Source organism: Ictidomys tridecemlineatus, chromosome 6 (genome assembly GCF_052094955.1).
Source record: "Ictidomys tridecemlineatus isolate mIctTri1 chromosome 6, mIctTri1.hap1, whole genome shotgun sequence".
In the NCBI taxonomy this organism is placed as follows: domain Eukaryota; kingdom Metazoa; phylum Chordata; class Mammalia; order Rodentia; family Sciuridae; genus Ictidomys; species Ictidomys tridecemlineatus.
The window spans coordinates 188,840,133-188,867,443 of NC_135482.1; the positions used below are offsets into that span (position 1 = coordinate 188,840,133).

General features: G+C 43.3%; 1 protein-coding gene across 2 annotated transcripts in view; it reads left to right on the forward strand.

Annotated features, from left to right (window-relative positions):
- The window catches only part of Ubac2 (UBA domain containing 2), a 159,389-nt gene that overhangs the window by 109,698 nt on the left and 22,380 nt on the right, over positions 1-27,311 (forward strand). For both annotated transcript variants that reach the window (XM_078016282.1, XM_005317020.5), the window contains one exon: positions 11,745-11,990. In XM_078016282.1, the coding sequence (XP_077872408.1) occupies positions 11,745-11,990 (246 nt within the window). The remainder of the gene's footprint in view (positions 1-11,744; positions 11,991-27,311) is intronic.

A 27,311-nucleotide genomic window follows, 5' to 3' on the forward strand; every position in this document is an offset into this window, starting at 1 on the left:
GTTGTTCTTTGAAACTGATAGTCATTTATGTCTTCATTGGAAAATTGCCTTTTTTGTTTGTTTGTTTTTACTTTTGAGTTGTAGGAGAGTCTTCTTTCAACTTAGTAGTCATAAATTATTTTTTATAATTCCCAGTTCCTAGCATAATGTCTACCATTTGGAATATATTCTATAAATGTTGAGTTTTAAAATTTTCATATTATCAAAAGAGTAGTAAATTCTGTGCTAGAAAATTCTATAATGCTATGTGTTAGGATGCTTTCAACCTTGCTGCCTTCTGAGTTCTCAGCATGTTCTCTGCATTGCTGGAGTAGTACAGGGACTTACAGATGATGTTGCTGAGGTTCAGGTTGCACAACTGACGTGTGTTGAGCTGTAGCAGAGGCCAATGTTGTGTCCTGAACCACCAAGTCCAGTGCCCTCCACTGCACACCTTGAGGCTCTCATCCAGGTCTGATCCACCCAAGGAGGCCTACACTCAAAGATCTCTGTTCTTCCCTTCAGCACACCACAAGATGAGTCCCTTTTGATCATCAGTGAAGACAGCATTCTGGAGGGTGGTCTTGCATGTGAAGCTTTAAAGTGTTAAAGCAATGAACAACATAATCAACAATTGCTGTAGTCTTCCTTATGAATTCTGTGGGATGACCAGTCCCAAGAAGATGTTGTCTCATTGACAGCCTGTTTTCCTTGACATAAAGAATCTAGGACTGGGGCTGGGACTGGGGTTGTGGCTCAGTGATAGAGCGCTTGCCTCACATGCATGAGCCCCTGGCTTTAATCCTCAGCACCACATATAAATAAACAAATAAAATAAAGGTATTGTGTTAAAAAAAAAATCTGGCCTATGGTTATGCTTTCTCTTCAAAGAGATCAGGGTATTTAACTGTCCTCCCCCTATGCTGGGTTAAGTACCCCACCTTCAACAAAGTCATTGACTTGCGTTTCTCAAGTTGTCCTGTATAAGAATCTGAAGTAAATAATGGCTGAGAGAAAATTTAAAGGATAATTTTTAAAGTATCAGTCTAATTTAGTGGTGCTGCTTGTTACAGAAAAAAGCAGTGAGGGTACAGAGGTTGCCACCAAGTACCCTGCTTTCCCACGGTGAGATTCACAGCACAGAGCCTTTTTCCCATGGGGTCAGACATCGTCCTCTTAAAAGATTTGAAGTCTCAAATCAATTTTGATTATCTCTTAAAATATGTGTGTGTGTGTGTTTTAATAGAAGACTCTGGTGTTCCTTCCTCTTTGGGACTGTTGATAATTTCTCTTCTATCTTGATGACAGCCTCTGAAAAAGGACTATGGTAATATCAAAACATTATTTTGAATTTATTGGTTTTTTTTTTATAAATGTGGCTTAATTAACACATTTGTAACTTATATTAATTGATGTTGTCAGGTGGGGACATTTTCAAGGTATCAGAAGTTTTTTTATTTGTTAAAGTATTTTTATTTTGCAAAAACCCCATCTCTTATAAAACTTAAAAAGATTGTATTTCTATAAATATCTAGATCTTCATATTCACTTACTTTGAAAAACTCTTTTTCTCTTTGTTTATTAAGATGTTACATACAATAGAATTTTCGAGGTTTTTGTTTGTTTTTGGTACCAGGGATTGAACCCAGGGTGCTTAACTACTGAGCCACATCCCTGGCCCTTTTGTCATATAATTTTGCCTTTTCTAGATATTTGTGTCTTTAGAATTATATAGTAGGAAATCTTTTACATTTTGCTTCTTTCACTTAACATATTTGTTTACAGATTTTTGTTTTGTTGTTTTTTTGAGGGGATTGTTTGTTTTTGAAACTGGATCTTGCTCTGCTGCCCAAACTGGCCTCCAATTTCCGTGCTCAGCTGATGCTCCCACTCCAGTCTCCTGAGTAGCTGAGACTACAGGTGTAGCACCTCACCCCACAAACACGCTTTTTGAGATTTGTTTATTTTATTAACATTCATATTTTATTAATATTCATTTCTTGTTATTTTAAGTTTAATTAACTGTGCCACAGTTTGTTTATCCATTCACCAATTGATCAACATCTGGGTTGCTTCGAGGTTTGGATTATCATGTAGAATTCTGCTACGCACATTACTGTATACGGGTGGGTGTACATATATTTTCACTTCCCTGTGAGATTTTTGGCTCATCTGGTAAGTGAATATTCAACAATAAGAGGTTCTACCATATTATGTACAAAGTGGCTATACCATTTTACATTTCTGCCCTCAATGCAGGAGAGTTCCAACTGTTCTACATCCTCTGCAACACTCGGTATCCTCAGTCATTTTATCTTTAACTATTCTAGTAGATGTGTAGTGGTATTTTATGGTTTTAATTTTTATATCTCTAGTGATGATAAGGATCTTCCATATGCTTATTTGTCAACTGCATATCTACTTTGGAAGTGTCTTTTCAAATCTTTTGCCTATTTTTTTCCATTGGATTATTTATCATTTTATAGTTAAATGAGAACTTTCTGTATTATGAATTATGCAATTTCTTGGACATGTTTTCTAAAAAAATCTATCCCAATCTGTAGCTTGCCTATTTTCGTAACTGTGTCTTTGAAGGAACAAAATTTTGAAATGCTCACTGATTCATTGTTAGCAATTATTTTTAAGTTTCTGCTTTTGATGTCATACTTAAGAAATTTTTACAAATCTATCTCAAAGATTTTCTCCTACATTTTATTACAGAATTTAGTAGTTTGGGGTGTTTATTTAAGTCTCAGATAAAGTTTGAGTATAATACTTGGGAGCTAAGAGTTCGGATTTATTTTTTTCCACATAGATATCTAGTTGTCCCTCATTATTTGTTGTATTCTCAATTTTGCATTACCAAGGAACCTTTGTGAAAACTCAGTTGACTAATGTAGGTGTATTTCTTGACTCTTTTCCATCCTAGTAATTTAATATGTCTGTCTTTACCCCAATACCATACTGCATGGCTTTATGATCTGTCTTGTGATATCAAGCAACATAGATCCTCCAACCTTTTTATTCTTTTTCAAAACTGGTGTATCTGTCTTAAGAATGTTGGCTGTTTATATACACTTTTTTTTTCTTTTTCTTTTTTTTTATTGTTGGTCGTTCAAAACATTACACAGTTCTTAATACATCATCTTTCACAGTTTGATTCAAGTGGGTTATGAACTCCCAACTTTACCCCGTATACAGATTGCTGTATTACATCAGATACCCTTCCATTGATTGACATATTGCTTTTCTAGTGTCTGATGTATTCTGCTGTCAGTCCTATTCTCTACTATCCCCCCTCCCCTCCCCTTTTCTCTCTCTACCCCTTCTACTGTAAATCATTTCTTCCATTTGTATTATCTTGTCTTACCCCTCCTTTCCTCTTATATATCATTCTCACTCCCTTTCCCTCCCACCTCTCATCCCTGTTTAATGTAAATCTTCTTCTCAAGCTCTTCGTCCCTACCCTGTCCTTGTTTACTCCCCTTATATCAGAGGGGTCATTTGGTATTTGTTTTTTAACGATTGACTAGCTTCACTTAGCATAATTTGCTCTAATGCCATCCATTTCCCTCCAAATTCTATGATTTTGTCGTTTCTTAATGCAGAGTAATACTCCATTGTGTATAAATGCCACATTTTTTTTATCCATTCATTTATTGAAGGGCATCTAGGTTGGTTCCACAATCTTGCTATCGTGAATTGTGCTGCTATGAACATCGATGCAGCAGTGTCCCTGTAGCATGCTCTTTTTAAGTCTTTAGGGAATAGACCGAGAAGGGGAATAGCTGGGTCAAATGGTGGTTCCATTCCCAGCTTTCCAAGAAATCTCCATACTGCTTTCCAAATTGGCTGCACCAATTTGCAGTCCCACCAGCAATGAACAAGAGTGCCCTTTTCCCCGCATCCTCTCCAGCACTTATTGTTGTTTGACTTCCTAATGGCTGCCAATGTTACTGGAGTGAGATGGTATCTTAGGGTAGTTTTGATTTGCATTTCTCTGACTGCTAGTGATGGTGAGCATTTCTTCATGTACTTATTGATTGATTGTATGTCCTCCTCTGAGAAGTGTCTATTCAGGTCCTTGGCCCATTTATTGATTGGGTTATTTGTTATCTTATTGTCTAATTTTTTGAGTTCTTTGTATATTCTGGTTATTAGGGCTCTATCTGAAGTGTGTGGATTAAAGATTTGTTCCCAGGATGTAGGCTCCCTATTTATCTCTCTTATTGTTTCTTTTGCTGAGAAAAAACTTTTTAGTTTGAGTAAGTCCCATTTGTTGATTCTAGTTGTTAACTCTTGCGCTATGGATGTCCTATTGAGGAATTTGGGGCCCGATCCCACAGTATGTAGATCGTAGCCAACTTTTTCTTCTATCAGATGCCGTGTCTCTGATTTAATATCAAGCTCCTTGATCCATTTTGAGTTAACTTTTGTGCATGGCGAGAGATAGGGATTCAGATTCATTTTGATGCAAATGGATTTCCAGTTTTCCCAGCACCATTTGTTGAAGATGCTATTCTTCCTCCATTGCATGCTTTTAGCCCCTTTATCAAATATAAGGTAGTTGTAGTTTTGTGGATTGGTTACTGTGTCCTCTATTCTGTACCATTGGTCCACCCGCCTGTTTTGGTACCAGTACCATGCTGTTTTTGTTACTATTGCTCTGTAGTATAGTTTGAAGTCTGGTATCGCTATACCACCTGATTCACACTTCCTGCTTAGCATTGTTTTTGCTATTCTGGGTCTTTTATTATTCCATATGAATTTCATGATTCTTTTATCTATTTCTTCAAGAAATGCTGTTGGGATTTTGATTGGTATTGCATTGAACTTATAGAGAACTTTTGGTAATATCGCCATTTTGATGATGTTAGTTCTGCCTATCCATGAGCGGGGTATATTTCTCCATCTTCTAAGGTCTTCTTCTATGTCTTTCTTTAGGGTTCCGTAATTTTCATTATATAAATCTTTCACCTCTCTTGTTAGGTTGATTCCCAAGTATTTTATTTTTGGGGGGGATATTGTGAATGGAGTAGTTGTCCTCATTTCCGTTTCAGAGGATTTGTCGCTGATATACAGGAATGCCTTTGATTTATGCGTGTTGATCTTATATCCTGCCACTTTGCTGAATTCATTTATTAGCTCTAATAGCTTCTTTGTAGACCCTTTTGGGTCTGCTAGGTATAGGATCATATCATCTGCAAATAGTGATAATTTAAGTTCTTCTTTTCCTATTTTTATGCCTTTAATTTCTTTCGTCTGTCTAATTGCTCTGGCCAGTGTTTCAAGGACTATGTTGAACAGAAGTGGTGAGAGAGGGCATCCCTGTCTTGTACCAGATCTTAGAGGGAATGCCTTCAATTTTTCTCCATTCAGAATGATGCTGGCCTGTGGCTTATCATAGATTGCTTTTACAATGTTGAGGTATGTTCCGGTTATCCCTAATTTTTCTATAGAGTTTTGAACATAAAGGGATGCTGAACTTTGTCGAATGCTTTTTCTGCATCTATCGAGATGATCATATGGTTCTTATTTTTAAGTCTATTGATGTGGTGAATAACATTTATTGATTTCCGTATATTGAACCAGCTGTTTATATACACTTTAAAAATAAACTTGTAGAAATAAATTAATTAAATAAAATAAACTTGTAACTTCTTCAAAAAAGGAAAAAAACAAGTGAAGTTTTGCTTGGGTTTACATTGAAACTATAGTTCAACTTGGAAAGAATTGGCATAGTGATGGTTTTAAATATGTCCACAAATTCTTTTACACTCCAAAAGGTGAATCTTATTTCCCCTCCCTCACACTATAGACTGTACTTGGTGACCCACCTATAATTTGATAGAATGTGGCAAAAATGATGAGAGAGACTACCAAGAGGGGGTCACAACAGACACAGCTGCTTTTGTCTTGATTTTTCTCGGATCACTTTCTCTTGAGGAAGCCAGCAGCCATAACATAACATGAAGACACTAAAGTTGCCTGTGGTCATGTCCACATGGCCAGGAACTGTGGCCTCCTGCCACCAGTCAGCACTAACTTGCCAGGTATGTTTTTGAACCATCTTAGAAGCTCATCATCCAGACCCAGCTAAGTCTTCAGATGAATACAAACAGGCTGACACCTTGACTTCAGCTTCATGAGAGACCTTGAGCCATAACCACCCAACTAAGCTACTCCACTATTCCTCCCACAGAAATACTACTGCTTTAAATCTAAGCTTCAAGTAAGGTATTATTCAATATCAATAGCTTATACAACCATTTTAATAATGTTGTCTTCTAATCCATGAACATGGAATGCCTTCTTCTTGCAATTTTTGAATTTTCAATGTACAGACCTTGCACATCTTTCATTAAATATATTCCTAATTCTGATTTTTATACTATTATAGTTATTTTTATAGTTTTTCCCCAACTATTAGTTGCTAGTTGTATAGAAATGTAGTTGACTTATTTATTGCTTGCATGTTCTGCGACTTTGCTAAATTCATTTACTATTTCTGTGTGTAACTTTACTGTGAATTCTTAGGGTTTTCTACATGCATGATTATGTTATCAAGAAATAAGTTTTATTTATATTCTTTACTTCTTCCTTTCCAATCTGTCTTTTATTTTTCTTGTTTTACTACACTAGCTAGCTAAGACCTCTAGTACAGTGCTAAATAAAAGTGATGAATGGACATCCTTGCCTTGTTCCTGGCCTTAGATTGAAAGCATTGTATTTTTCACCATTGAGTTTATATCTATAAATCTACAGATCTTTCTAGTTCTTCACATTCACATTTGGTTTATTTTTAGTCCAATGTAAGAAACAAGTTTCGACATAAGCCCGTTTCCCCTTAACTTTTAACTAGGTATATATCCACTGGACCAAGTTCTGGCATTTTAACCAGTAAGCTAGTAGAGTTTCTGGAAAGGCTTCTCTAAAGTAGCCTTCATACTTTTTTTTTTTTTTTTTTTTGGTTCCTTAGTTTCTTCCCACTCCCTGAAGTGCAATTAAAATGGTTGAAGTTTTTTTTAACATGAGGGAGAAATAAAATTCTATTGTATTTAAGGCACTGTTGTTTGAGATTTTTCTGCTTTGTGCAGCTAACCTAGTCCTCCTGAGGCATGATTTGCCAAAAAAGGAAAGTTAGAGCAGATAAGACAGTTTATTAGAAATGAATAACCTATAACCAGGCTAATTCTGTCTGCATGCCAATTCAGAATCTCAACAATCAGAAGGATCTCCAGTGTTTTAATTGGATGCCTCAAAATCTTCCTTAACATCAAAGAGCTAGGGCAGCTATACAGAGTTCAGTCAGAATCACTTTTGCACTTGAAGAAAAAGACAACAAGACTCAAAATAACTGCTAAAGCCACATGGTTCTTTGTGTCATGAAAAGAACGATCTTTTCAAAATTAATCACAAATGGCAGAAATAACTTAGGGCATCCCTAATTTGCATACACATTCTTTGGGTGATAAATTAAGGACTTTCCAGAGTTCCCTCTTTCTTTTAGTGTTGTCAGTACAGAAGAAGGACACGAAGTCTGCTTGCTGAGGCCCAGGCAAAAGGGGACATTTGTTGCTGTCATATGCAGAAGCAATGTCATTTCCCAAGGAAAGGAGCCCCTTGGCTTTGGGTGTTTGTACCATTAGATGGAAGGTTTCTTGAATGTGGGAACTGTGGTCCACAGGACTCCAGCTGTGCAGCTTGCCTAGTAGATTTTGTTCAGACACATCTGGCTGGAGAAAGAGCAGCACCTGGTAGTGTCACTGCCAGGTCACGGCTTCTCACCTTTGCCTGCGGTTGTTTCAGGCTTACATTAAACAGGACCAGAGGACACTTGAGGTTGAGATTCTGTAAACAAGAGCATTCATGTTTTCATCCAGCAAATTCAAATCTTAATTTGCCCATGAGCATCATTTCATTGTTCCCTTTCTAAAGGCTCAATAATCTTGTTACCTGTAGTGGCTTAAAGGAAAATGATTTCCTGTGTTTTGCATTGGTGCTTGGACTTAGGAGGGAATAGCACATGGGGTACTCCTCCCTTCAGCCCTGAGCCTAGTCTCAGTCTTTGGCTAACACTTTCAGTGGGATAGGGGCCAGAGTGTTCTCTGGTTTCCTGATCTCTGTGCCCATTTCCTAACCAGAGTTCGGATTCTTGCACCTGAGTGCTCAGAGTCCAGCTCTAGTTGGCCTTTCCAGGTAGTCATCCCTTTTGCCCCATCTGTTCATCTGTTCCTCCTTCCCTGATAAATAGGCAACCCTTCATTTGACCTTTGGAGGGCTTCTCATGTCCCTGGGTAGTTTCCCCTGGCCTTATGATGTACAAATTCCAGCATTTGGGTTTGGTTGTTTTGGTTTTTTCATTGGTTGGTTTTTTGCTTGTTTGTTTTGGTTTTTAGTTGTATTTGGGGGCGGGTAGTACCGAATCTAAGGCCTTGTCTGTGCTAGGCAAGCAGTTTACCACAGAGCTTTGCCTCCAGCCCATGGTCTGTTTTTAAAGCCTATTTTTTGACAAGCTGTGTGGCTTTCAGGGAAACAATTTCATTCATCAGTCTCAATACAAGAAGGATTTGTGAGATAATGAAAATTAGTTTTAAAAGTAATGTGTAAATATAAGGTGGCAATGATAATGTGATACTCTAAAAGCTTTTCATAGAGACTAGAACAAACTTTGATGCAGTTATTCTTACCCCATCATGTATTGGAAAGGGGTGGTGTGATTATTAAATGTTTACAGGAAACTAAACTTTTAAGCTCTACGCATTTTAATCCTTTGTGAATATCCAAAACGTTTTAAAATAGTGCTTTGTTTGACAACTCAAGGTCATGCTGATATGCAGAGCAGGGACAGGTGGCCCTTCTCTCTTGCATACTCCTCCTGTGATTACCTGTGGCTCCACATCACTGTTTTATCACTAGGTGTATAGTGGAGATTGGTCAGCTTACAGAAGTGGAATTGAAGTGCATGCAGTCTTTTATTTCTGGCTTCTTTCACCCAACATGATATTTTTACAGTTTAAGCTTAAATATTCTATATAAATTTAAGGATTGGCATTTACATTTCAACACAACACCCTGTTAAGATTTTATTTTGAAATATATTCTAGTCATATATTCTTGGTGAAAATTGGAATCTTTTATATATTTTTTTATTTATATATGACAGCAGAATGCATTACAGTTCTTATTACACAAATAGAGTACAATTTTTCATATCTCTGGTTGTATACACAGTACATTCACATGAAAATTGGAATCTTAATTCTGCATCTTCCCATTCATGGATGGTGGTATCTTTACTTATGTTTCTCAAATTATCCCTTATTACATACTTTTTAAGTTCGCTCTATCAAGGCCTCATGTAATTTTTATTTATTTATTCCTAGCATCTCTTAGCTTTTTTTCCCTCCTAGGCAGTATGTGTTTCACCTCTGGTTGCTTTTAAGGATTTCTTTATATCTTACTAGAAGTCAAATTCATTTTGTTATACGTCTGGGACTCTTATATTTTAAATCTGAGGATGTATATTCCTTATCAATTCTGGAAAACTCTCAGCTATCATCTCTTTAAATGTAGTCCCACTCTACCTGGATTCCTCTCTCGTCTGTGGGCGCACACTGATGTGCTCTCTGCCTGCCTTGCCTGCTCAGACCCTCTTGGGTTCCTGTCCCACAGAGGGAGGGCAGAAATGAGGCTTGCTGGCTGTGGGAGGAAGTGGGTGCTTTTCACAGGCTCAGCCTTGAGCCCGCGTTCAGGGTACCCCTTTCGTGCCCAGTGATTTGTATGTGTGCAGTGTGCTTTCCGTTTTGTTGAGTGTGGTTCAGGATAACAGATACAGAGTTTGTTTCTGTTTTCATTTTCTTTGTTTTGTACTATTTTTGAGAGAAGGAGCTTGGAAATTATTGAAACCAAAAGCCCCCCACCATTCACTCTTCAGTCCACTATCCACTTTTGCTCCTGCCACTGCTCCAATGTGTTCCCATGAGGTCATCAGAGGCCTCTGTGGGCACAACCATTTCTCTCTGTCTTACTTAACTGTCAGCTGCATTAAATGCAGCCAGCTATTCCCCTCTTGACACATGCTTTCTGGCCTCACTGGTATAAAACTCTTCTAGTTTCTCCTCTTTCCCTGGCAGCCTCTTCACAGATTTGTGTACTAGCATCTTCTATTTCATCTATCCATCCATCTACAGAATGTGAGTGTACTCCTAAATTCATTCCTTAGCACTGTCCTTCTATTAAAAACTCCCTCCCCATACTATGTCATGTGGTCTCATTGGTTTAATATGCGATATCCAAAGACTTCCAAATTCCTATCTCTGCCTTGTTTCTTAAGTTCCAATCTGTATATCCAGCTGCCCACTTCATAGCCTCACTAAAATGCTCCCAGGTTCAATCCTGCATAGTGTTTGCTGTTTGTCTACCTTGAAGTAGTCTTCTCTCCACTCTTCAAGTAACTAATACCCCATCATCTGCTCAGCTATCATTCCTTTAAGGGCTTCCATCACCACCCAAACTAAAGTACATCCCTGCTCCAAGTCACTGTGTCCTTCATAGAACTCAGGTGAGACTTGCTTACTGTCTTTTCTCCATACTAATCACTATTGTTCTATAAGAACAGGACTGTGTCTGTCTAACCTCAGCACCATTCCCAGTATAGGAGCTCAGCGAGCCCTTGCCTGCTTAGCTTAAATGACATTAATAAGACATTAAAGTGCACTATAGTGAAGGCAGTTACTGTGTGCTTTTATTTGGTATGAAAATTACATATAAGAGGATGTGAGGGGAAAGGGGGAAAAAAACAAGAGAAAGAAATGAATTACAGTAGATGGGGTAGAGGGAGAAGATGGGAGGAGAGGGGAGGGGAGGGGGTATAGGAAGGGGATAGGAAAAGGCAGCAAAATACAACAGACACTGGTATGGCAGTATGTATAAATGTGGATGTGTAACCAATGTGATACTGCAATCTGTACACGTAGCAAAAATGGGAGTTCATAACCCACTTGAATCAAATGTATGAAATATGATATGTCAAGAGCATTGTAATGTTTTGAACAATCAATTAAAAAAATCATAAGATTAAAGATGTTTTTTAAACAAAGGAATAACCATAGTTGTTTTTACCTAGAAAACCACAGTCTTGAGACTTTTCATTCCATATAAATGACCTTCAAAATTTAAAATAGGTTTGTTGTAAAAAGAACCATCATATATTGCTAAGTAATATTGATGAGGAATCAAGCATCTAGAAAAATCAGTTCTTGAAAAATTGGTTAAAACACTATATAAATAAAAGCCAAAGTTTTAGATTGTCCTTATTTTCTGATGAATGACTGGGTCAGCTGATGGATCTCCAGAGTTGTCTTCTACTGCTATATTTTTCTCTGATGGCCATGTGCCAATATGGGTAACTATAGTTAGTAGAGTATGAAATTGTTTTGATAATCAAATTTATGGCTTTTTAAAAAATGAAGACTTTTTTAAAAAATTGGTTTGTACTTTGAATACTTTGAATATTAAATGGCTAGGGTTTTACTATCTCCTAATTTAATAAAAACAACTTTGTTTTACCAAGTAAATTAAATTTTTGTTAGTTTGTATTACTTAGTATTCTGCAATATAGTAGGGGTTTTGCTCATCACCTAACACTGCTAAAACTGAGAAAAATGCCATCTGAAATGTTTTACAGTTATAATTTCTATCTTAAATATATTCTTTAAAATGTGATTACATTTAAATAATCCAGTTGGACTTCTTTCTTTTAGATCTCGGGTCTGTGCTATGACCACAAAATGTTGCAAGTTCACCAGGTGCTCTGCATCCCCAGCTGGGTGGCACAGTTCTTCTCTTGGACACTTGAACCCATCTTCTCATCTTCAGAACCCACCAGTGAGGCCAGAGTTGGGATGGGAGCCACAGTGGACATCCAGAGGCAGCAACGAATGGAGCAGCTTGATCGGCAGCTGATGCTCTCCCAGTTTGCACAAGTGAGGCGGCAGAGACAGCAGCAGGTAATTAATGGCATAAATACTCGGAGAGCAAACTCTCCCCTATGATCATGTATGTGACAGCAACTTCATTTTATTCCTATGTTTTGTGATGTGGATTTGACATGTTTCCAAATAGAACATTGGTCCTGATAGTGGTTATTCTTGGTTTTGTTTTGTTTTGTTTTGTTAAGGTTAAAAAAAAAAATGGAGCTGAGTGATTGGTCAAACTGGACATTCTTTTCCACTTATATTAGATAGTCACTGTTTCTTGGAGAAACACCAACCTAGTTAACACAATAGGATACTTATCTGTGTTTATAATCTTGTAAAAGCCACAGTGTCTTCCTGTTAAAAATGCTACTTGTGTGCTGTGGATGAAGAACAAACGCAAAGCTTTATGATTTTCCTTGGTTGAGATGAGGAGAATGTGAAGATGAGAAAATTTTAGGGAATAACCAATGAACCAATCAAATAAGTGCCATGTTTTGTTAACCTTGTTATCAATAACCAGGAACTATTACACATGTGTCAGTAAACACTGTAGTATCTAGGCAGTCTGATACTGCACCTGTCCTTCAGAGGAGCTCTTGCTCTGACACATCTCTTACCCAGCACACTGGGTTCTTCACACCTTACCTCCACCTTCATCACCCTCCAGAGCAGCAAGAGACATGATTCTCTCCTGCTGGATCCCTGTCTCCTGCCAGCCCGGGTGCAGGCGGTAGGTCTGCAAGTGTCTCAGCAACCTGGAGAAGAAGTCAGCTCTGAAATCCTTAAAGGCTATTGTGGGCACAGGTCCCAGCATTTGGATCTGGGGTGGGAGGAAGGCATGGGAGAGCGAGAGAAGTAGAAGTTGTCCCCTAAAGACATATTTGAATTTGAAGTGACTCTGGAGCATACCATAAAAGTACCCATGGTATGTTTAAGGATGGAGGACAGACATCTCTCTCGGAGCTAGAGGTACAGGTGAAGGAGTCAACTCTATATAGAAGCAAGCTGAGCAAGAGACTAGATGAGCTCTAAGGGAAGAACCGCAACCAAGGTAAACATGGCTGTAGGCGAAGCTTTGTATTTGGCAGGAGGAGGTGGATCCTGCAAGGAAACTGAAAGAAGAATGGAAAGATGGGATGAGGACAGAGCTCAGTGGTAGAGCACTCCCTAGTTAAAAAAAAAAAAAAAAAAAAAACAGAAAGGGCAAAAAGTGTGCTCTAGTGGTACTAGATGGGGAACCCAGCAAGGCCTTCTGCTCATGTGTTCTTGGTCTGTGTACTTGTAGTGTTCCTTTCTCCCCGGACCCCTCTGGAATGAGGGTCATCAAGGGAGAAAGGAGAAAATGACCTTTCTAGGTTTTTTGGTTTGCTTTGAGGGGAGGGTATCAGTTTCTATAACCTGTTTTAGGGAAGAGAAATTCTAGTTTCTAATACTTGTTTCAGGGGAGAAGGAACAGGAGACAGGCTGACAGAAGGTCAGACTAATCTTACTTCTAGAGACCTTCCAATTCCTTCAGTTCAAAGTACTCAGCACATCAAGGTGCCATGCTTTGGGATATCATGTTCTGAGCCCCAATACTCTTCTTTTAAGTGTACCAGTCCTCTTTGATAAGGACTCACGTAATGACCTCATCTAACCTTAATTACTTCCTTCAAGACTCTGTCTTTAAATACAGTCGTGCCGTGGTGTTGGGCTTCAGCATATGAATGTGGGAGGTTGGGGTTCTGTCCAGAACACTGCCCCTTTCAGAGTGGAAAGGGCCCTGTTTGTTCTGGGGACATGGGTGTATTGGGTTGTGTGGTCTCTGTTGGTGCAGGTTGGATGCAGTCACCAGTGCAGCGTGGGTGAATGGGGCTGCTGCATAGCCTGCGTCCTGCCACCCTGGCTACCCTGTTCACGTGCCAACACTGGGATGCCAGTGACGAGTTGCCAGGTCCCTCTGCTTGCCTGCTGTTTGGTGCCTTTTCTGTGGGGGATGTCCACAGAAGGCGTTAATCTGTAAAACAAAGCCTTCATCCTTCCTGTGAGTTCCTTTAGGCCTGTCCACTTGCCTCTTTCATGGGTTTCCTTGTTCCACTACTGTCCAGTCCACTGACCAGCCCACAGAGTCATTGGCCACTTCCAGTAAATCCATGTTCCGCATATCATCACTTCAGGCACCTTCTCTTTCTACACTTAGTGGCTGACTGTATGCACCACCAGCTCTGCCCACTGGAGAATTTTCCCACCTTGCTATCTTTTGGGGACCCCGTGAATGGAGCCATAGTGTAGCCATGATCCCTTTCTACCAGCTGTCTACCAGATTGGGCCATTGTTCTCTGTCACTTGGTCATCAAGGACCCACCAACCTGTGGCATAGGTGTGAGCTGAGCAAAGGTTTCAGGGCAACGATGTGGGTCTGGCATACCTGCCTCTGCAACTCACCGTGTCCTTGGCCCCACCTTGCTGATTTTAGGTGCACCTTTGCATCCAGCAGTGGATATGTGCTGGGTCCACTTGGCCTACTCATTTGATGGGTCTCCCTCTGCAAACACCTTGCTTCTCTGGCCCTTGGACAGGCACTTGGTAGTGTAGCAGTTTTTTGCAGGAATGTAATTCTCTGCTGTAGATGTGTGCCCTGCCCAGGATCCTCGGGGCCTACATGTGGCTTCTCCCTTGTGGTTGGCTACAGATGCCACAGTGTCTTTCTCCACTTCAGATACTTATAACACCACAGGATCTGCCAGATTGTCAGCTCAAGCCTCAGTGAATGAATACCCAAAGCCTGCCCTTCTGGAGCATCCATTTTTGACAGGTACCGGGAAGCTACTGCCTCTTTGTAGCTCTTCCTATGGCTTCCCTCCACTCAGAATAGAACCATGCCATGTTTAGTTCTCAAGCATGTGCACACACAGTGGGTCTAAAGAAACTGTTACTTCCATCTTCTTAATGTTTCAAGTGTATCTTTCTGTTTGTTTTAATACCTATGAATCTTTTATTGTAGGAAGCCTCAAATTGTTTCTCCATTTAAAATAAATCCATTATTTGTTTAAAAGCTGTTGGTTTTCAGATGTTTTTTAATAGAACCCAGAGATTATATAGCATAGAGTTATTCAGTTACTAATTACTATATATTAAAAATTACTCATTCCCAGTCTTTAATTTTGAGCATTCAAAATAACCTGGCAGTCTGTTCCAGGGGGGTCCTTGTGGGTCTTTGCCTGCATCTGTCCTCTTCCATCTCCTTCCAGCAGCTCCTCAGCTGCTCCCTGTTGCCCTCTGCATGCCCATTCCCCATGCCTCTCCCTTGGTTCTAGGGTTGCAGTACAATTGCTTGAGAAGCTCTGACCAAGCCTGGGGCCCCCTGTGACCCAAAAGAAGTAAAGGACATGTCCTTCCCCTTAATGAGTTTGTGATCAATTCCAGTAAGTGTGGGCAGTGTGCTTGAAGCACACGATCAATAGCAGAGTCACATGCGCTGCAGTGCCCTGGGAGATGCACCTTCCATGTGGACTGGTACGGTCCGAGCAGTTCCAGGGATGGGAAGCAGGGCAGGATTGGGATTGCGGGAGCACCTCACTCGGGGCAGACACAGCTGGAGTCAGCATAGTGGTGACAATGCAATTGTGGACAGGAAAGACCTCCAGGAGCCCTGATTGAGAGAAATGTGGCAGGTATGCAGTTAAAGGAGGGAAATAACAGGGCAACTGATAATGGAGGGGAGTTGTTAAACCTGACAGCAGATTTTGGTTTTGACATTGGAGGCTGTGACAGTGGTTTTCTCTGTGACGGTGGTAATAAAGGTAGGACACTTGTTTCAGAAAACTTGGTTTCATTTCCATGTATAAGGTGGATGGGAGAAGGCAGAGACCACAGAGGAGGTACCAAGTAGAAGGCGATTCTCAGTCCAGCTCTCAGATAGAGGACGGTGATGGTCTTTATCAAGCTCTCTTGCCCTGTTTCCTCCTGACAGGCTGTTTCCAGCCTACAATCCTCCACCTGCTCAGCTCTGTACCACCCTCAGTGGGCGACCACCAGTCTGTGGCCCTCACGATCTGTTCATTAGGCCCAGGGCTCCTGGATTTTGGCCTCCAGGCTGGCCCTGCCACTTTCTGGGCTCCGGACCTACGCGTCCTGTGCCTCCTGAGCGTGCCACAGGCTCTCAGGATTTACACTTTGTCTCTGCTTCTCACTCCACCCACATCCCCAACTGAGGCTCCACTGGAGACGTCTCACACATGTGCGTCCATCGCTCTCTCTCCCCCCCCACCCCCCCCAAGCCCCTGCCCCCGTTAAGTCCCATGACATCTCCTCCTCAGTACAAGCCAGTCATTGCCCCCTGTCACCATCCGCACGCCATGGTCCAGACCCATGTCATCATTTGCCTGGGTTCCAACAGAAGCCTCTGCCCCATCTCTGCTGTAGCCTTGCTTTCCTCCCCGACCTGTCCCCAGTCCAGCAGCCCCCAGCACTCTCTGCAACACCAGCTTTCACTCCGCTGACACCCTTCAGTGGGTCTCCCTAGCTGTCACGCCCCTGCCTGCTTTTGAGCACATCTCCTTTCAGCCCCTGTGAAGCTTGCAGCCAGCCATGCTGAGCTGTTTGCACTTGAGCATGGCTGCATCTTGCTCTACACTCTCTTGCCTTCACACCTGCCCTTTTCTCAGCCTGGAACAAACTTCTGTGCAACCTCCTTACTCCACCCCACATCACAGACAGTTTTTGCTTACCAGACTTCCATTCCCTCCACAGTATTCCTCAAAAATAGCCCCTCCTCTGGGAAGCCCCTGACAGCCTCCCCCTGGGATACTGAGGCTCCTCTGTCCACAAGCCCCAGCCTGCCACCATGCATTGACTTCCCTACCCCTCCCAGCATGGCTGGAGATGATGAGGCTGTAAATAATGCTGGGAAGTAGTAGGAGCTCAGTAAATATTTGGGAACTTAATGAGTAAATATGTGAACAATAAATATTAATAGAATTACTTCTTGTCCTGAGGGTAGCTTAATACAAATGAGCAGGGTGGGGACAATACAGTGTCCTCTGCAAGGATGAGCAGGAAGGACAGACCACGCTACGTTCAGGCAGTGTGAAGAGGAAGAAGAGGAGCCTGAGCTGCTGAACAGAAACCAGGAGCTCAGTGACCAGGGGGCCTGCAGAGCAGGTGGGGTGCAGGAATAAGGGGAGGTGCGCCACCTCCCCCAAAGCCCCACACAGATGGGGAATGGGAGAGACCACCCGCTTCCTTTGGAAAGGGGTTTCAGGGAAGGGGTGGGTGTCACGAAGTACTGCAGAACTGCTGGCAGAGGAAGGATGGGTGTCTCTCCTGCTCGAGGTAGCCACCTTACTCCAGCACAGCCGGGTGCTTACCCCGTGTTCATTAGGGTAACTTTTACTGCAAAGCAGACTTGACCTTCACTCCTGAGAGCGTTTCTGTTCAGCTGTGTAGCATCTGCCATTTCAAGCTCCGAAGAACTGTGACCAGGGTGACAACTCTGTAGGCCTCCTCTTCTCTGTGGCTAGGGTCTTACGTTCATCAAGCCCAGCAGTGTGATGATGTTCCAAGTATGCTTTGACTTCTCACAGATCTTTCTGGACACTTCCGCAAGGGGTTACTAATCAGTAGCTTTTGGCCAATTATCTCATGGGCAAGTAGCATTGTAAACAGGGCCTACCAACAAATATTACCACATCTGTGACCTCGCTTTCTCCACATCACAGTAGCTCCCTTCTGGAGATGGATGCGGAGACCCTTATCAGGTATGCTAACTCTGCTCTCTGGCTCCTTGCCCCTGGACTCACGCCTCGCCTCAACAGTGGCTGGCTGCATAGTGGGTGACCCCGCAGAGTCACTTTGGTACTTGCAGCTGAGGATCCTTTTTCTACTGCCGAGCCATCACATGACTTTTCATGCTTGTGTGTTTAACTTGTCCAGCAGCAGCATATGAGCTCTTGAAGCTCAGGAACCTTGTGTCTTACTTACTGGCATCTCAGTTCTAATGCTTTGTGCTGCCCTAGCCAATACATGAGACGATGCCCTGGCCTCCCAGAAGTTTGAAGCTGCTGGGGAGGGTGAGGAGGTAAGTAAGGAGCAGGTCTCTACTGGAGTTTGTGTGCAGCCCTGAAGCACAAATGTGGATGTGGCAGTTCTCCCTAGGGGGCTCTTCATAGCCCAGCTGGGTTGGGGGAATCTTGGGGGGAACAATACTGGGGTCCTCAGTTCAGGCACAGATGACCCATGAGGAAAAGCACAGGGGCCCAGAACATCTGTGGGCACAGCAAGGAATTGCATTTGCTTAAGATCTGGCGTGGCTACAGAAGAGGCAATGAAAGATGAGGCTGGGAATAAAGCAGAGGCCAAGCAGAGGGGGTCTAACAGGCTCAGGACTGTGTTTTCTTTTATCCTGCAAGAAGCAATGGGCTGTTGAGGCCTTTGGAGCTGGAGAGCGTACGGTAGGCTTGTCTTTAAGAAAGATTGCTTTGGCTGTACTGGGTGGATTGCGAGGGTGATGCTAGAGGAAGAAGGGCAGCTGCCGTGATGGAGGCTCTTTGTGTCCTTAGGGGATCGTGCTGATGAGCTTGAGTTGCTCAGCAGATCATGGAATGACCAAGTCAAGGTTTGCAGACCCACGTCTCCTGTGAAAACACCTGCAAGGTGACCGAGCTTTGACTGCCTCCGGGGCTTCCAGTGCCTATTTCTCATGTTGCTGGTCATGACGGGAGAAACCCTGGGGTGCTGTGATATGATAGAAATATATATTTGAACAACTAAAAAAGAAATATATATATTTGATTTCTACTCTAATTCCTGCACACAGCACCTAAAACCCTTGGAATCTCTATAGAGATCAGTGTCTTTTTGTATCCTAGTGTGAGACTCAGGGCTCACGCCTTGCCCCAACAGTGGCTGGCTGTATATTGGGTGACCTCACAGAGTCACTTTGGTACTTGCAGCTGAGGATCCTTTTTCTACTCAAGATGTGGAGCTGGTTGCCAAGGGAACCAGTTTTGTGATTAGAGGGTTGAAACTTTCAGCCCTTCTCCCACCTGCCCTCACAGGGAGAGGAGCTGAAGGTAGAGTAGATCAGTGGCCGCTGATTTAATCATCCAGGCCTTTGTAGTGGTGTCTCAATTAAAAACCCAGAAGGGTGGGATCCAGAGAGCTGAACACATGGGAGTTCCTGGAGTTCCCCCAGGGAGGGCATGAAGCTCATACCCGTCCCTCGGCCTTGCCCTGTGTGTCTCTCCGGTCTGGCACTTCATCTATAGTCATTGTGATGTCCTTGATAATAAATGGATAAACATAAATGTTTCCCGAGGTTCTCTGAGCTGTTTTAGCAAGTTAATCAAACCTAACGAGAGGGTCATGGCACCTGTTTATAGCTAGTAGGCCAGAGACAGGCAGAAAACCTGGGGCTTGGATTCACATCTGAAATAGGGATAATGTGGTAGGACTGAGCCCTTAAACTGTGAGTCTTATGCTAACTCCTTGTAGACAGTGGTGGTGTCCGCTGGAGAATTGTTGGGGTGTGGGCAGTCCCCCTGCCCAATGCATCCAATGTCATAAGCATCATGCTGACTGGTATGTGAAAGGATCAAGGAAAACTGCTTGGTTTGTTTCCTTCAGGAACTCAGATGTTCATAGTATAAAGCAGCATAAGAAAAGCTTAAAAATTAGGTAAAATTACTTTATAAACCAGAGGGATTTATCAAGTATAGATCATAACTTAGATCAAAACAAGTTTTTCATAACTTAGACATTTATTTTGTGGCTCCCAGGAAGTTTGAGAGGTAGTCCTGATTTGAGAGCTAAGCTGATAGTTATTCTTAAAAAGTTTTAACTTACAAAACAAGGGTTAACACTGAGCCAAAAAAGCCTGTTTTTGCATAGTCTGAAGCTAAGAATAGTTTTTTACATTTTAAATTAAACATATGTACCTATATAATAGCCTCAATGTTGCCTTCTGGTCCTCAGAGCCTAAAACATTTACCATCTAACTCTTTACAGTAAAAGAAAATGCCAGGATCTTCTCTGGAAGATTATGTAGCCAGCAGCTTTCAAAGCAATTTCTTGCTGGGAACTCTGAACTCTCTGGGTCTTGGTAATCTGTTACTCTTGTGAACCACCCTTTTTTCTGTTGGCTGATGAAGAAAATGTCACTATATATCACAACATAGAGTTGAGGATAAAGCTTACCCTAAGGTATTCCTGTAACATCTCCATTTATGTTAGAACAGAACTAAGAAGAAACCCACCCTGAATCGACCGTGCTTGAGCCCTGTGGGAAGATTGCCACAAGCAGTGTGTCTGCTGGTGTCATCTTGGCCCCTTTACTGCCTCGGCAGCCCCACGTTTCCTGGATGAGTCCAGCTGTTTTCAGTGATGAGCAGTCTGTTACACCATAAGCCCAGAAGGTGTCAATGCACTGTTCACACATGCAGTTCAGTTATTTTTTCAGCATTTGAAGTCAATTAGCTACATTCTGTCATCTGCCCTTAGTAATGTTTTGTGGCTGTGAAAATTGTTTCTCTCTTTACCCAACCCTGGCAACAGTCGTTACGTACCATCTGAACGTCCATCATTATGAGTCACATCTGCCTTGCACATTATAAGAGATCCTGTCATTAATCAAGTATTGGTAACTTAATAAAATATTTCTAGTGTATGAAAAGTGATCTCAGGTCCTCAGTTTTGTTTTGTTTTCCTGATTCAGGGGATTAAACCCAGGGGCACTTTACCACTGAGCTACATCTCCATCTCTTTTTGTTTTTTATTTTAAGACAGGTTCTTGCTAAGTTGCTGAAGTTGAAGTTGAAATGTAAAGTTCATTGGCTTTTAATATATTCACAGAGTTGAGTAACCATCACCCCCATCAATTTTAGAACATTTTTAGTACCTTGTAAAGAAATTATGTCCCCATTAGCAGTCACTCCCCAGTTTTCCCAGTCTCAGGAGACCTATGTGGATTTGCCATTCACAGTGTTCCTTGTCCAGGGGCGTGGGCGCTAGCTGGTCGTTATGACTGGTTTCTTTCACTTTGCATCACAGTTTCAAGGCTCGCCTATGTCGCAGCAGGCGTGATTTGCCCTCAGCGTGTTTTAGGGAACAGAATTCACTTAGCAGAGCTTTGTGCTGGCCGGTGCCATCCCTCTGCAACATTTGTGGCTTTACCCCATTGCCTTGCTTTCTGAGGAAGCTTCTTGTTGCTCTTGGACCTGCCTACACTGATATTCCCATTAGTATCTATTCCACAAGTCACAGGAGTGCCCACCATGTGCTGGGCTAGGTTCTGGAGAGTGCCTCAGGGAACCAGGCAGCAGGATCCTCCCTCTCCCAGAGCTCAGAGGAGAAAGAGGAAGGTGTCACGAGAGCTCTTCTGGGAGAAGCTCCTAACCCAGCCAAGGAGAGTCAAGAGAAGCACCAACTGGGAACACCTCTACCTGCGCCTGCATGCGAGCGTGCGTGCATCACAGAGGAATCCCAAGGGAGCAGACCCTCTTCCATCTCCAGCCTGGAATAACCAGAGCAGCCTTGGTGACAGCGAGTGGCTTGTGGCATGCTTCTTAGCACTTTTCCTTTTTTGCTGAGCTCTTTCACTTTTTGATGCGATCTGATTTGAAAACCATTCTTGTCAAGTTGCCATGCTGCTTTGTCAACAGAGTAGTCTAATCAGTGAGCCTAGTCCTTTTATGACTCTTTACAGCGCATGTGAGTGTAGCATCAGAAGTGGAATAAGTTACTAGTGTTTAGTCGATAAAAATCTGCAATCAAATGAAAATCAGGTGCAAGAACTCTGTTTTTCAAGTGAGGTTAAAGCTAAGCTGTTTATCTAGTCTCTTCCCTCCTTGCAGGAACTACTCTTATGTCTGGTGCTTTTGTAGTTGCTCATATTGGCCTTTCTGACAAAATTCAGCACAGAAAGATAGGCTCAATCTAAATTCTAATCCTTTTCCAAGACTGACTCATTAAGTGACCTTGAGAAGATCATTTCTATTTTCCATCCTGCTTTGGTGTCTTCATGAGAAAGAAGAGAGTGGTATAATCTCATGATATGTTAAAAAAAAAGCAAATGTAAACGTACTCTACATTTTAAAGATAAAAATTGTAAGAAATTCTAATTCTTTTCCTGATTTTTCCTTTGACCACTTATTAATCCTTTGAGCACTTATTAAAACTTTGAATGAATTTACAGATATACTGTGATATTTTAGAAAAATCGTCCTCATAATCATTTTGTGAAATTTTTTCACCCACCCCCCAAAAGGCATGTGTATGGGTTTTCAAAACCAGAAAACATTTGTAATGGAGAACAGTCCATTGGGGTATCTGTTAGTGTCTGAGGCAACATCCTTCCTGTGTCCCCATCTGGGAAAACCCTGCTGCCACCACTGCTCAGGTTCTGAGCCCACAGCTTGGAGCTGTGGTGACTGACATGGTTTTGTGAATAAAGCTTCCAGAAGCCATGATTTCCCAGAGTCGTGCGCCATGGCTTCCTATCAGATATTACAGCACAGATGAGCTGTACCGAGATTTGTTCCGATCCTCCTGATGAGGCAGCTGAGGTGCACAGGTTGTGTCTGTGCGGCACAGTAGTGTTCAAGCTGCCTTAGGGCCAAGGGCACTGCCCCGCTTTGTCCCCACAGCAGCCTTCCTCAGGCACACTGCCTGCTGCTGCGGTTCTGGTAGGGTCAGGGCACCCGAGGAGCTCAGGTGTCACTGGAGGTCCACATGGACGTGATAACACCCGTGAGCAGCTGGGTAAAGATGGAGGGGTCACACCCACTGTCCATCTAGGGGCTCCACCTGCTGCCTCTGCAGGGGACACAGGGCTCCTGCCACCTCAGCAGAGACCTCTTTTTGAGAGATAACTGCTTGGCTTTCAAGATGCTCTTCAGGGGGCTGGGGATATAGCTCAGTTGATAAGTGCTTGCCTCGCATGCACAAAGCCCAGGGTTCAATCCCCAGCACCACAAAAAAGACTTACTCTTCAGTATACTGCCAAGAAAGAGGCTGCTTGAACCAGTTCGAGGATTGTTGACTCCAGCTTCCCATTTTGTAGATGAGAAAACGTAGACTCAAGACTTCTCTTCAGGGCTGGGGATGTGGCTCAAGCGGTAGCGCGCTCGCCTGACATGCGTGCGGTCCGGGTTCGATCCTCAGCACCACATACCAACAAGGATGTTGTGTCCGCCGAGAACTAAACAATAAAACATTAAAAATTCTCTCTCTCTCTCTCTCCTCTCTCACTCTCTCTTTTTAAAAAAAAAAAAAAAAAAAGACTTCTCTTCAGTGTTGAATTGGCAGCTTGACTATGTCCTGTAGAAGTTGGGCAGAGAAGGAGAACAGGGAGGATGGGAATAGCTGAAGCCATTGGCACGCATGAAACAAGAGCTGGGTCTGCACCAGCGGGTAGAGGACAGTCCCGGGAAACCAGGGAGGGCAGTCCCAGTCTACAGGAAGTGGGAACACACAGAGTGGATGGCACATGCTGAGGGGAGGTGAGAAGTCCTTCAGCAGGGGCTGGTTTGGGCAGGGCTTCAGTACAGCACAGAATGGTTTAGACATGCTGCTGGAAGACTTTGAGTCGAGGCTGTGGCATTGCGAGAGGCTTATGGTGCAGTTCGCCAGCAATGCTGTGCAGAGTGGACTGGGGGACAGGAGCAGTGACCATGTCATCCAAGAAGCCGTGGCATAAACAGAGGTGGCCCCCCCACCCGGCACCCCCACCAAAAAGGAAAGATGAGCAGTCTTTGAGAGTTGGGGGAATTTTTGTGCAGAGCATGTGGGCCGTGCTGGACTGATGGGGGCTGGGAAAGCTGATGTGTGCCCTGGCGTGGGGCTTGCTGAGGGTCGAATATGGGAATGAGAGCCAATCCCCCAAGGCACAAAAATGGATGAACTCTCTGGGGAGTTGATACAAAAAGAGAGGAAATCTTGAGTAATCCTCCATCTCATTTTTAATAATGAGTTTCACCTCCTCTTGTGTCAAAACATTTACTGGTAACAAATATCAGAACTCATTTTAATTTTGATTTGCATTTAATAATATTTTGTAGAACTCAGGGGAAAAAATGACCAAAAATTTGGTAGATGAAGGAAAGAAAAACAAAGGACATGAGGCAAAGTCGGCCTTGTACACGCTGAGAGGTCACTTTGATTCCCACGGGTTAAGGGGAGCCATGTTGAACCCTCACCTTGTGCAGTCCTCACGTGACTTGTGTTCAGCATCACGAGCATGTAAATCCAAAGAAGATAGTACAGCAGCCCGAAGACAAGGAACTGTTGTGACCTTCCCATGCCAGATGGCCCCAAACCAAGCTGGGACTGTGGGAAGCTCCTGGACCCCTCACTCCTCCTCAGCCAAAGACTGAGCACTCCCTTTCCCTACCAGAGCCAAACCCATCTCTATCCTGACAGTCCTTGGAAGAAAAGGGTCTGCATTGGAGGAGAGGGGTCGGCTGGCCAGCCTTTTCAAAACTAAGCCCGGGAGCACTCACCAGGTGGCTCAGCCTGTAGTGTGCTCAGGGCTTCTCAACTGTGACAGCCACCTGCCAGGAAGGCTCAGCCCCTTCCTCACAGGAGGAGCCCAGAGGGCAGGGAGCCACAGACATGTGCCCAATGCCTGTGGCCAAGGTGGATGACCAGGCTGAATTCGAGTCCCTCCCCCTTATTACAGTGACTCCCCACCCAGGAATTTACCAGGTCCCCTGCTTGTCGAATCAAAGGGAATATATATATTTGTGTGTGTGTGTGTGTGTGTGTGTGTGTGTGTGTGTGTGTGTGTGTGGCTCAGATTTTCAGCTGATGTTGAAAATTATTTAACCTGACTTTAAAATGGTCCTCTTGTCTTGGGAGAATGTTCAGTGTTCAGCCTCCTAAGAGAAATGTCATCAGTCAAAATAAACAACACCTGTCACACAATCAAAAAGTCCTTCACTGGGACTTGTGAGTTACGTTCTGGGCTGTGGCACAGCTTTCTGATAGACCATCTAGAGGCATCCACACACCCCCTCTCCTCTCTGCTACCCCAGATGCAGCCCCTAGAATAGTGCCTCTGGCCCTGCCATCCAAGGATGGAGTGGACAGGGAGGCCTGTGACCTCGAGAGCTCTAGCTGACTGGAGCAAGACAGAGGAAGGAGGTCCGCGCCAAGGGCTGCAAAATCATCGGATACTCTGCCTCCCAAGTCAAAGGCCTTGAGGCCTGAGCTGCAGGATGTGCCATCTCTGGATCTCCTGGCTGTGGAAGCTGAGGGCCGCGCTGCATGGGGCATGCTGAGAAGTCACCCTTCTGAGTTTTTCTCCTAAGGCTCACGTTTTTAAGGCATTACCAATGAAATAAGGTTTTCAAACAGGAAATAGGATTTCTTCTGAACCTCTTATCCTCCCTACTAAGTCTCACCGAGGCAAGGAGCACTCTGTGGTGTGTGTGTGGCAGTAGTGGGCTTTGTTTTCCCTTCTGTTTTTTAAAGGTTTTGCCAGGAAGCCTTTGCTGATCGGTAGGCTTCGGTGACTCTTCTTTGCACCGGTGGCATTTATTACTAGTTCTAACAAGGCACCTCTCACCTAGTCCTTAGTGTGCCTCCTGTTCCGTTTCTAGTGTTCGTTTGTTCTGTCAACTCAGCTAAGCTCTTTCAGAGCTGAAGGAAATTAGTCACTTCTCTGGGTCATAACCCTCTTCACCTGGCCCCAGGACGACACGCTGTACACAGAAGATAAATGAATGAAACTGAGCACATTCATACTTACCCCCTGAGCTGCAGCTTCCACGGAGCTTGGGAAGCAGTGCAGGGAAGTACAGGTGAGCCCCTCCCACGAGGAGCTGCCTTCCTTGGCCTTGATGTCAGTGGTTCTTGTAACAGTTGGTCTGGTGTGAGAAGGAAGAGAGACTTGTGTTCTTTAGGAATGTTTCAGAGCTGGGCACCCAGCAACTTTGGAGGGTAAGGCATGAGAATCACAAGGTCAAAGCCAGTCTCAGCCATTTAGCAAGACTCCATCTTAAAAAAAAAAAAAAGAAAAGGGCTGAGGATGTAGCTAAGTGGTGGAGAGCCCTGGGTACCAGCCTGTGCTTTGTGAGCCTCCTTGCCTATCCTTTCCAGCCCGTCACTGACCTGCCACCTGGGTCTCCGTACTACAACTCACTGAGGCCTTTGCTAAGAAAACCTTGTAGAACGGAACTCAGCAGTGTGCTTTTCTGTGTATTGTCCATTCATTTATCCACTCTGCAACAGTTTCCTGAGAACCTACACTGGCCAGGTCACACACTAGGATGGGTTTCCACACAAGACAGGTGGATAGTCCCAGCCTCATGATCCCACGTGAGAAGCCAGGCCACATGCAATTGAAGTAAGACGTGCTGAGAGCCATCCTCAGAAAGGTCCAGGGACATGTCAAAGCATGTGGGAGGAGCACTTAACCCCAACTGTGGGAGCAGAAAGGGTGAAGTGGGGTGTGAGAAAGGCCTCTAGAAGCAGGAGGCTGGCAGGCACTGGGGAGAATTTCAGTTGTGTCCTAAAAGCAGTGGGACTTGCTGAGTAGCACTTGCTGAGTAGAAGGATAGCTGCAGCTGTGGGAAAAGACTCACGTGCTGCCCCTTCTTTTCTACTTATCTGTGGAGGCAGGATTTCATATACTTCAATAACCAAGTTACAACAGAAGTGAGTGCAGAAGCAGATGCAAAAATCCAGCTATTTTCTATTCAGACATTAAAGAGATTTTCAAAAATAGAAAACAATGCCACTCAGTTGTTCCTGTTCTAGTATAGAAAACATCATTTTTTTTTAATTTAAAAAATAAGCTAGCAAGTAAGAGGCCGGTGTTTGTTAGTCAATAAGTATTTTTATAAATTAATAAGAAGGCACTGGGAGGCTGTTGGTGGGTTTTTAAGTAGAGGAGGAACATGATGAGATTTGTATCTTTGGAAATCACTCTGGAGCCACCCCTGCCCTTGACAGTGGTCTAAAACATGGGGGGCCGGGGGGAGGGAGAAGGGGAGAGGGGAAGAGGGGAGGGAAGACAAGGGGATTGAGAAGGTGTGTAAGAGTTAGAAGTGACAAAGCCTGGCGGTGGGGCCTATGCAGAGGCTGGATGTAGGTATCACTCCCCAGCTCCGAGGACACAGAAGACGGGGGATTGAAGTGAGTTTGGTTGCACATCCACGTCTCTGGAATATGTAGATGGAAGTGTGTCCATGGAAAGTTGGTTCTGTGGCTCTGAGGATTTAGGAGTCTGGCTGTGTACATGGTGACTGAAAGCCTTGGGCACCTGTGAGAGAACATGGAAGGAGAGGAGCAACACTCCTCAAGATAGAACCTTAAGGGACACCAATGTTTGAAGGACATGAGCTGGAGTAGGACTCTGAGGACACTGGAAGC